General features: G+C 34.9%; 1 protein-coding gene across 1 annotated transcript; it reads left to right on the top strand.

Moving 5' to 3' along the window:
• LOC142622729 (leucine-rich repeat receptor protein kinase EMS1-like) lies at positions 1–1,380 on the top strand. The gene has a single exon (XM_075796261.1). It carries the CDS (start codon positions 68–70, stop codon positions 1,121–1,123), a length of 1,056 nt encoding a protein of 351 aa, XP_075652376.1. The 5' UTR covers positions 1–67; the 3' UTR covers positions 1,124–1,380.
• The last annotated feature ends 10,785 nt before the right edge of the window (positions 1,381–12,165 follow it).

Here is a 12,165-nt window from a genome sequence, read left to right as displayed (position 1 = left end):
AGTAGTCTTCTGTTTTAGCAGTCGTTGGTTGCCGCGGTCACCGCATGCTTCTTCCTTGATCGTAATCATGTTCTTTGCTTTCTTGGTCATCCTGTGTGGAAAAGGAAAACGCAAGAAATCCCAAGAAGTCCAAAACCCCGTGTCTACAACTACAACCGAGCTATTCTCCACCATTACCGTCAATAATAGCGCTTCCTTCGACCCCACTCTCCAAATCTCCATGACCAAGCTGAGGAGGGCCACCAAAAACTTCTCCAGAGACTTTATCATCGGCAGTGGCAGATTCGGCCACATCTACAAGGCCCAGCTCTCCCAAGGAGTCACAGTGGCCGTCAAGAGACTCGACCCAGACGCTTTCAAAGGTTCTCAAGAGTTTTGGGCTGAGATGGTGACCCTGGGTATGCTCCATCACCCAAACATCGTTAAGATTCTAGGCTATTGCATGACCGACTCCGATAGGCTCCTCATATCCGAGTTTATTCAGAATGGTAGTTTGGACCAGTGGTTGCGCCTGCAGGAGGAAGAGAAACAGGACGTGGCTACGTCATCTTGGGGGACCCGGATTCAGATTGTGAGGGGTGTGGCTAATGGTCTCTCTTTCCTGCATGGTTTGGACAAACCCATTGCTCATCAGGATATTAAGTCCAGCAATGTGCTCTTGGATTCCCATTTTCAGGCTCACATTTCTGGTTTTGGTCTCGCAAGGAGGATCGACGACTCCACTTCTTATGCGTCCAGCCAAAGCCAATCTACGGGCACAAGGGGTTACAGTTACAAGCCCCCCGAGTACAAGGATGGCCTCACTGTACCCTCACTCGAGGCTGATGTTTACAGTTTTGGGATCTTAATGTTCGAGATTGCCACTGGGAAGCGTCCCAATTTGCCCAACTTTTTGGATGGGAAAGAGGTTGGGTTAGTCGAATGGGCCAGGAACATGCTGTTCCAAAATCGGCATATGGAAATGGTGGATGCCTATATTTCGAGGGAGGACGGCCTCGTACAAGTCCAAGTCAAAGAGTATTTTGAAATTGCTGGTATGTGTACTTGTGAGATTCGAAGATGCAGGCCAACTATGCCTGAGGTTGTTCAATGGCTAAATCGAATTCCTGCGTGCAATTTCTAGATTATTATTTGGGATGGGCGAAGTTGATCAACTTTTTTATGGGTTGAGCTCACATCATGACAGGAATATAGATATAGCATTACTCTTTCCATTCTTTCTCTACAATCTTTTTTATTTTTTTATTTTTATCCCTCTTTTAAACACATAAACCTTTTTTCCTTAGCATTAGCATTTGGGGTTTAAACTGTAAGACCCCAAATTGTTATTTTAGAACCTACAAACACCAAAATCATCTCTCCCCAAATCCCTACCTATCATCTCTATCACTCTCCCGGTTCTACTAAATATATTCCTGAGTAATGATGTAATCACAAACTTTTTTACAATATTTTTACAAAATGTTCAAATAACAAATTCTTACTTGTTTTCATCTAGGCCTATTATTTATATCGATTTTTTACTTACCAATAATCACTTGTCACATTAGTAGTTTGTAAAAAAATTATTAAAAAGTTTGTAATTCTAATATTTTCCAAATGAAAAAGAAGTCATAAAAATATAAGGAATTTGAAAACTTTCGTTGGCATTATTTATTTTGTTACTATTAATCTTATTAGCAATGGTGAGTGTATTTGTGTGTTTTAATAATTTGAAATTTTATTTTTGAGATTTTATGTAATGGAGGACACTTATATAATATATGTCAATTTATATGTGTGCAACTAAAGTTATCCTAAGAAAAATTGGTTTAATGTAATAAAATGCACTCTACATTTCTCATTCAACATAATTACATTCTAGTAAAAGTTTAAGCATAATACCACACAGTTTAAAAAAAAATAAAAACATTTTGTCATAATACATTCTAGAAAATGCATTCTTCCAAAACTCGTTGCAAATGCAACCTTAGCGTTATTCTTAAAGCAAGGCTATTAGTAATGGACAAAACATAAGTCAAAGTCCTCAAAAGATTGTAAGAATTCATGGGCTTGTTTAAAGCCAAATTACATTATTCATTTTACTTAGGGGTGTTGCAATTGATTTTTTATGGTATGTTTGGAAGTTTGGAGGGAGAGGAGAGTAGAGGGAATTGTTATCATCCACTTTATTTAGATGTTCTTAAAATTAAGTAAGGGAGGGGAAAATAATTAATATTTTCATAGTTTTTAATTTTGTTAATATGATAATGATAAATTTGATAATTTAGTTGGTCAAGCATTTTTATGCTTTACTCTCTCTTTAAATCTCTCCAATTTAGAGGAATTAAAAATGAGGAATTAGAAGTAGTTAAAACTCATTCAAATTCCTCTCCCTTCTTCCTTAAAAAACATTAAAATAAAGTAATTTAACTTACTTTTCCTTCCTTTACTCTACTCCCCTCCATCCAAATTACAGACAAGCTATTAAGAAAGGGAATTGCTAAGAAAATTCATTCTTTGTTACACGAGTGATGATATTAACTAGTCCAAGAGATCATTAGGTCTTTGAGAAGGAAGAAAGGAACGGTTGGCCATTTAGCAATAATATTAGATCTTGATAAGGTATATAATCGTTTGGAGTGGGAATTTATTCAGATACGTTAGAGTTCTTCCATGTCCCTACACAACTTAAAAAACTTATCATGAACATGATTACTTATATCCAATTTAATATTATTTGGAATGGAATAGTATTGCTGGAATTTTATGGGGAAATCAGATAAAGAGATCCGATATCCCCTTATTTATTTATATTATGTTTGGAAAGGTTATCTACTATGCTGGAAGATGCAGCTAGGAAAAAACAAAGATACATCCTACGACATTTTGAGGTCAAACTAGAATTTCGCTTCTTTTTTTTTTTTGGTGTGTGCGCGCGCAAATGGCCTCTTTTTATATATATTGGGTGTGTTTGGATATAATTTATTGCTGAAAACTGAAAACACTGTAGCAAAATAATTTTTAAATGTATAAATAGTATTGTGAGACTCATTTTTAATAAAAAAAAATAGCTGAAAATGAAGTTTGTGAGTCCGTGAAGAGTGCACGAATGCACTGTTCACGGCAGAAAATGGCTGAGAAGTCAGAAATATACTGCTACTGTTCATAAACAGTAGCCGTTTGTCCCCTGAAAAGCATGCTGCAGCAAAAAAAAAAAAGTGAAACGCAGGAAAGTCAACAAGTGCGGCTGGGAAAAAGAAAAAAAAAAGAAAAGAAAAGAGCAAAACCCTGAAGGATAAACGCAGACGCCAAAACGCTGAATCCAAACGCATTCATTATAATTCCTGGAAAGCAAAACAGTACAGATGGCAAAAACTCAAGCGTGTGATGTTGGATTCTTGTAATCTTGGATTGATTGATTAAATCACGCTACAGCAATATAGCATTACTAGTTTACTGATTCAAAAAAAAAAAAAGCACTACTAGTTTACTACGTTTGGTTCGCTAGATTCATTCCTAATATATCATTGCTTTGTTATTACAATTTTTACAATGAATTTCTAAAAATTTCTTAAAAGTAACTATATTTAATTTTATTTTTGGATAAATTACAAAGTTGGTCTTTATTCTTTATACTATGTTTTAATTTAGTCTTTAACATTTTAATTGAGTTAATTTGATTCATTACCTTTTTAGTACTGAGTCAATTTAATTTCTATTATTATATCTAAAATGAAAAAAATTAATGTGTCAAACAGAATAATATTTTTTTTTCATGCTATATCAGCTACTAATTGGACCGCCACATCATATTAAAAAAAAACCTAAATTAAAACTAAGAGATCCTGCCATCCAAACTTATCTCCATCTCCTCTCCCCAAATTAACTCTCTTTCCCTTCCTCTCCCTCTCTCTTTCTCTCCCTTCAGCATCTCTGACTCTCTGTACCTAGGCCAGTACACAATTACACATGCAGCTGAGTCCTGACACCCACCCAACCAATTTTCCCTACCTTTTCCACTACTTTTTCATAAACCAAACACAAAGGAGAAAAAAGTACTAGTTATTCTTGAGTAACAAGCCAATACCGAGGACAAAACTAGAATTTTTTATTGACTAATGTCAAGTATTCCAAGCCAATAATTCTTAAGCAATAAATCTAACAGTGTGTGTGGACTATGGGTAGCAATATTTTGCAGTCATTTCTGGACCCATAGAACTAGTTGCAACTTTGCAAATGAAGCCCTCTCCAAATGCCATCGAAAAAACGAGCTTCGATTTGGCAATATGTACAGTTCGTCCTTCTTTTGCAATTTTCATTTATGTTCAATGATAACCTTGTTATTTAATTACTGAGTCATGATGTTTTCACTAACCATTGGAGTTCACTAAACAAGCGTTTAATTGATAACTCATTCAATTCTTTAAGGAAAGATAAAAGGTCCAAGCTATCAAAGAACCATCTTCTACGTACAGGTTGAACCAAACATCATTAATTTCCTTTAAAAAATCATCAAATTTGGCAAAATAATACAAATATGAAGAAGGATAGGATCATAGGAGAGTTGCAGGTTCAATGATAGGTTACGGAAATTAGCGGAGTTAGAGTCAAGTAAGGCCAATACATAGTTTGGTTTTTCTTGGATTGGTTTTGCTATGGGGGCTTTCGGATCTGATGGGTGGGGTGAGAAGCTGGGATTGATGGAGAGAGAGAGAGGGATTTGGTTGGGTGGGTGCTGGGTGTTTATAGGCCTTGGGTACAGAGACACCGAAGAGAAGGAAAGGAAAAGGGAAAGGGAAGGGAGAGTGAATATTATATGCTGATGTGGTAGTATATATGGCAATTTATGTGACATAAAAATATTATTTTACTTTAATTGTTAGCCATGTTAATATTTTTTATTTATCACTTAACAGTAGGGGCTAAATTAATATATAGCCTAAAGGTTAGAGACCAAATGATTAATTTATCCTTTATTTTTTAATAAAAACCACAAAATAATTGAACAAAATTATTTTGTTCAATTAAGGTGTGGATGAGAAATTGATTCCATAAATGCTAGCTCAAATGGGTTAGATTTATTTCAATGTTTGTTTGTGCGAACCGTACTTAATTCCAAACTAATATGTTTATTGACTATTGCACCTTTTTTGAATTGATGTGAGTTTAGAACAATATGTCTATTCACTATTGCACATTTTCTGAGCTAGTGCGAATGTGTAATAATATGCCTATTCACTATTGCATATTTTTTGAACTAATGCGAGTATGTAACAATATGTTTATTCACAATTACACCTATTCTAAACTATCTCTCATTTTATTCTAAAAACTTAGTTTTTCATTCATTCATAAGAGTCTTTAGAGAGAGAGAGAGTTTGTCGGGGCGGTTTTTACGCGTAGCCACATGTCTTCCGCTGGAGGTGTGACTTTGCTAGACCTAGATTTGTTTTGGGGAGTCTAATTTGGAACTCGACATTGGGCCGCATGGACCAATGGCTTCCGGTGCATTTTAAGCCTACAAAATAGATAAAACTCAAAGTCTTAGAATCATGATAATAGTTGAAATAAATGAATAATATATTTAGCATAATAGATTTGATTAAATGGTGAGTTGAACGTTATTATTATGTATGTTAAGTGATGTCCATTAGAATGATTAATTAATTGTCATACGTCTAATAATGGGATGAGTCCAAAATGGTCCATATCCAGCTGCGGTATAGTTCATGTTCAATATAATAAGATAAGTCTAGCAATGGTCTATCCAAATAATACATATCCACCTGTGGTTCATGGTTCAAATGATATATGTCCGGTGGTGAGATAGATCAATTTACTAATATATATGTTCATTAATGAAGTATTAGTGAGATCATGATTTATTAAATAGTGAGATGATATTAAAGTAACTTGCATCCAGCGGTGCGATAGTGAGTAGTTAACGTATACTTAATAATGTAATCTTGAAGATAGAGAGATTTTGACTTATCTTGTATGTTTCTGACTCCAGCTGTACAACATCACTTTGTTCTTTATATGATTTGTGGCTCCAGCCATATAGCGTTAGTGAATTAATAACATTCTAGGGGCAGAATAATATAAGTACAATAATACAATGATAATAAATTAAAATATACTCAATAGTATAATTTTAGAGATAAAAATATAATGACTTATCTTCATAGTTTGTAGCTTCAGCCGTATAACATCATTGGACTTATAACATTTCAACATCATGAGAAAATGAGTCCAGCGGTGCAGTATGATATTATGAGTCCTTTCATGGTGACTTCATGATTGAAAGGAAAAAATGGATGCAACTGAAGGGAGAGAGAATATGTCCAGCCATGTGCATAAATTGGTTAAGTTTATCCCCTTTATCATGCACTTTAATGATTTTTCTCATGTAATACTCTTTTAGTTTTTAGTCAAATATGAGTGATATTGCCTTCTATGAGAAGTGCTTTTAGAACTATAACTTTGTGCCTTTCATATGAAGGGCTTTTAGCATTATGATTATATGTCTTCCATGAAAAGGGCTTTTGTAACATGTTCTTGGAAGAGTGTTTGATATCTTTTGAGATGTGTTGAGATCTAAATTATATATAAGAAAACATGATAAAAGGCCCAAGGAGGTGGTACATTGGGCTAATCCGTGGGAAATAAAAAATTGGGAAAAGAAGAGAAAGATTGGGGCTACAAAAGAAAGAGGGATGATGGACCTGAGGCCCAAAAGGGGGTGAGGAGTCCATAGGAAAACGGAGAGGGGAAAGAAAAGAATTCAACCCGCTAGGACCAGAGAAAGAAAAGGAGCTGGGGAAGGACGCTGAGGGGGTTGCCTGGGACCTTTGTGTACAGCATGGCTAAAGGAGGATTAAGACAGTTCAAAAGGTACCAGGAACAAGAAACAGATGAGACTTTTCTCGAAGCAACCAATAATACAGTACAAGGCCTAAGGATTTGGAAAGCAACGACTCAGGGGTAGGAAGTCGGTGTCTCGGGGAACCCAGAATAAGAAATCCACGAAAGGAAATGGCTGGGAAAACCTTCGATTTCATAGAAGAAGGCTCCACTTACTGAGAAAAATGACAAAAGGAAGGGGTGGCTAAAAAGGGGTAAGCCTGAAAAAAGAAGACAGACAAAAAAGGAGACTTGGAAGGCAAAAGCATCTCAGAAAAGAAGGTCAGCAAGACACTTTCAAGGAAAAAACATTAAAAGAAGGGAGCTATGGAAAATAAGGAAAGGAGCAGTTGTCAGAAGAGCTGAGATAAACAAGGGGCTCTAGTACCTTGGGGGCTAAGGGGGGAAGAATCGATGATACCCCGAAACCCTAATGTGACACTATAAAAGGGGGAGAGCAGCCAACAGTGGGGGTAGTCAGCAAGAAAAAAGAACAAATAGAATCATTAAGAAGAAGCTCTGTAAAACTCAAAGAAAACAGGGAAATACCTCCCGGTATTCCAAAAACAACCACCAGAGCACATGCTTGGATTCAAAAGGATTCAAATTTTGCAAGTTTTGGAGACCTAAAAGAGTCATCTAAGTCTGTAATTTTTGAGCTTATTTGAACATTGCATTAAATCTTGGTGAGCTCATCGTAATCTATAACTAAGGAAATTAATGAAATATTTCCCCACTGATTTCAGGATCACGAGCAATTATTTCATTTTTTCCTTATTACATTTGTCTGCCCTGTTGTTTTCTTGTTAATCAATACGTATATTCTCGATTACTGGTGTATGTGTATTACAGGAGTCTCACCCTATGCACCACTTGGTCTTTAAACAGCCCATTTGGCTGCGGTAGACCAAGCCCAATCCCTTCAAACTACAATTAGGGAGTCCGGGGTCAAAAAATACTTGCTGCGCACCTGCTGAACAAGGCTCCTTTCAAGTCAAACGGAGATTACCAGTTCCGGAGGGACCAACCATTGCCTTCTCGATGCATTGCTTGGGTCTTCATTGGGCACTAGTTGCGCACTAGCTCTTCGATGTGAATAAAAAAGTGTCAAGTGATGGAGTCTTTCGGAGGTGTGGCTAGCTCTGGGTCAGCTGTAAACTCTTGTTTAAGGAGTGAGGCCATGAGTTGTGTCCTTGGTCAGCACAATGAAACGGGTAGGAAGGAAAGAGCCATATACTGTTTAAACTTGGGCTTGGATACTATTCGAAAAAGGACTCTCACAAGATGTATGGGGAAAGTAAAAAATATATATGTTTTGTGAGATATGGTGTTTGTAATATGTATAGGAAGTATATGTAGATACTTTGCTGAATATGGATCTTGTATATAATTACTTTGTGAGACATGAAGTTTAAAGATATATAAGAAGTATGTATAGATATTTTGTGAGGAATGTGTTTGTAAAATATATGGAAGTATGAGATAGATAATATGAAAGTTAAATACCGTAAACACATAAGATTATGGCTGCTATTGGAGTGGTTTTTTGTGTTATGTCATGGGTTATGTTGCTTTTTAAGAAAAGAGATTTGGTATGAGAAATAAAGAAGGAGATGGAGATGTGTTTTTAGGCAGCAAAATGATGAAGTTTCAGAATATTAAAGTGTGGGAGAGATGAGTAGTAGTGTGTGTAATAAGTGTTATCTAAGAAGAGAGATTTGGTAAGAGATATGGCAGCAAAATGAATGACGTTTCAGAATATTGACTATTGAGGATGAGAAAGGGATGGATAGTGTGTGTGTGTGTGTGTGTGTGTGTGTGTGTGTGTGTGTGTGCGCGTGTGTGTGTGCGTGTGCGTGTTAGTGTGTGGCTTGATCCTTTTTATATAGAGCAAAATATGTAACTAGATTAGAATTACTTAAAGGAAAGATTAGAATTACTTAAAGGAAAATTTAGCAAATAAGGAAAAGTCTTTGACAAAGTGAGTGGTTTCATTAATGGGTTTGTGTTTTTTAGCCAAAAGAAGAAAGTTTGAGACTTTAAGGCTGCTACTATAGCAGTACAGCAGTAGCTATTGGAGCTAATAGGTCTCCAGCAGTAGCTGTCCTAACACAACTGAAGGATGTCAGCTGTGTGAGGTCTTCTGCTAGAGAAAATATTTTGCATTGTATTCATGGGTTTGGTTAAAAATGGCAAGATAACCTTTATGAGACCTTCTTATTTCTGGTACTGCAGTTGGAATCTAAGGATCTTAACTTAAAATGGTAGAATTTCTTTTATGGGATTCTTACTTCTTTTGGTATAGTAGGGAGTTGCTGGGATTGACCATTAATGGGCAAGTGATATCATTTTAAGACATGTGTTAACTACCTAAGTTGATGTTGGAGCTATTGTAGTTGTTGCTGGAAGTACTGTAGCTTCTGTTGGAGTTGTTGTAGTTTCTGCTGAAATTGTTGCAGTTTCTGCTAGAGCTGTTACGGCTTCTGCTAGAACTATTGTTGGTATTTTTTGGCTAAGTTTTTTTTTTTTTTTTTGAAAATTATATGTTTAATCCATATATAATTTTTGTAAGTAAATGACTAGTTGGTTGACATTTGATGAAGTTTTAGAGATGTAATTATGGTCTCTTTGTGTTTTGACCAAATCTTGGAGAACAAGGAGAGCATTTAATGTTATATATGAGATATTAATATAGATTTAGTCATGTGCTTGGGATTGATTTAAATGAAAATAATAATATAATTTATATGAAATAATATAATTACATTTTTAAACTTATATTATATGATGAACATTAATTTTTATGTAAAAAGCATAGGAAATTTTATCATTTTAAGTGTTTTATGATATGAGAGAATTGCCAGATGTTACCTATTGCACATTGACTCGTCAGAGTTCAAGGAATTGGGGAAGACATGCCAAGCAACATATTTTCCTTTATCAACTTTGAACCACTAGAGCTTTACTAAACATACTTCTTGGTCCTCCAAATCACGACTCCCAAAATTCTCCCGATAAGACTCATGAGCTTGGATCATGAGCCGAAAATGAGATGTTGTGCCACGAGCTTGAACCATGGGCTTTGATGAGATAATATCGCCATGGGTTTTGGATCATGGGCTTTGACACATTTTTGTCTAATTATGGGTTCTTTTGAGCTTTAAAAAAGATTTTTCCAAAATTCATGATAATGTTAATGTGGTGCGGGTTGCCATGAAATAAATGTGGCGTGAAAAATTTGTCCTCAACAGAGTTTTATTCGTTGTGCACAAAGATTGTAGTGCTTCTTTTACGTGTTGTTGATCATTGTATCTTGGGAGACAAATGTCTAAGAGACGTAAAACATCGCTGAATAAATAGTGTGAGGAGTGAAATTTGTCTTAAGGACATAGTGTCAAACACTAGCCTTGATCAGTTTTGTATCAACCATTCTACATTCATTTGCTATGTAAGTTTTACTCTAATTTTTCTTGTACATTCACACATAGATTTGTGTGTATGTATTGATTTTTTATTTTGTTTACAAAATCACAAAAATAAATTATTTGTGCAATAATTCCAACAAGCATTCATGCAGGTTGTGCAACACTCCTTATTTCTTGTATGTTACAAATAATTTTCAAATGCTTTAGGAGAGCAATATGTCATGTCAGGAGCGTTGGCACAATTCATATGGATAAACATGAATTTTAGCCCTCTTTTATGGTAATAGACACACATGGCAAGATTGAATTAACATCTTCCTTTGATTTTAGTTAATCATGGTTTACTGGGATTGATGTGAAGTACATTGATGAATGAAACTTTTGCTACTCCTCCTAGTAAGCTGGTTCTAAGCTCTCTCTCTCTCTCTCTCTCTCTCTCTCTCTCTCTCTCTCTCTATGTGAAACTCAAGCTTGCACGCACAAAGTCACCCTCAACATATGCACACAATGATTTTGAACCAAATAAAGGGAAACAATGGAGAGCAACTGAGCAACAAAGTGGGGAAGTGGGGCTTTTTTGGCATTTAGCATCAATTTTTTAACAATTTTGTTAGTTGTCAAGTTTTTTATAAAACTATTTTGTAAACTAGCATCTCGAGTATCTCAGACTCAAGTTTAGTGACAAAACTCAAGCCTTTAAGACTTGAGTTTCAGTTCTAGCACATAACTGACATATAATAATTTATCTGCGTGGAATTCGAGTATCTTAGACTTGAGTTCCATAGAGCGAAGAAGAAGAAGAAGATCTAAAGAAGTACAACCCTATCCAACGGCAGGAATTCACGTGGATTTTTTCTTCCACATTAGATTGCCACCACTTGTAACTTGACTCTTAGAGACTTGAGTTCCATCATTAAACTCGAGTTTCAGAGTCTTGAGATGCTAGTTTACTAAATAGTTTTGCAAATTTGACAACTAACTAAAATGTTCCAACATTAATGTTAAATGCCAAAAAAATCCCAATACAGTGTCTCATCTCAATTGACGTGATTTGCATAAGATAATATGCTGATTAGTAAGTAGGGTGAAAGAGTACATATTATTGAAACAATTAGTGTGGTACACCTATCAAAAAAAAAAAGTGTGGTACATATTACAAGGGATGACTCTTCTCACATCAGATCTGGATTCATGAAATGATTGAAGAAAAGCTAAGGTTATGTTTGGTAACAATTTTTGTTTTCTATTTTCAAAAACTTGTTTTTGTTTTCTATTTTCAAAACTTGTTTTTGGGAATATAAAGAAAAAACAAATTTCTTGTATTTTTGAAATCAAAAACATGTTTGGATAGTTAAAATTAAAAAGATAGTTTTTTAAAAAAAAACTAAAATATGTTGTTACTAGTATTTGAACTCTAATGTTAACTCATTAAATGAAACAGATTCATTAAATTAAATGTGTGTTTTTATTGACTTTTGAAAATTAGAAACTGAAAACAATCTTTTGCATGTTTTCAATTTTTTTTTCACAAATTAAGTTTTGAGAATAGTTTTTGTTTTCTATCCCTTTTGCGTTGCTAAACAAGTCTTTTAGTCTCAAAAATAGAAAATTGTTTTCGAAAACAGAAAATAAAGGATAAAAAACAGTTACCAAACATATCCTAAATTTCTAGAGTGAATTTTATTGAAGGAGAAAATGTGATTTTACAAATCTTGCTTAACTTAATGAGATCCAATCTTTGTTTTACTACTTTACATATATAGGAACAGAGCTTCATATGATAACTGTAATAAGGGCTAAAATCTAACAAACTAAAAACTCATTAGTCATCACGTGCATTGTTCCTATCCATTTG

Source organism: Castanea sativa, chromosome 1 (assembly GCF_040712315.1).
Source record: "Castanea sativa cultivar Marrone di Chiusa Pesio chromosome 1, ASM4071231v1".
Taxonomy (NCBI): Eukaryota; Viridiplantae; Streptophyta; class Magnoliopsida; order Fagales; family Fagaceae; genus Castanea; species Castanea sativa.
Note: the sequence above shows the minus strand (reverse complement) of the source record. Positions and strands in the feature narration are given on the sequence as shown.

What these genes read in the sequence shown, in the direction of transcription:
- LOC142622729 (XM_075796261.1), top strand. Translation starts at nt 68, where the DNA reads ATGTTCTTTGCTTTCTTGGTCATCCTGTGTGGAAAAGGAAAACGCAAG.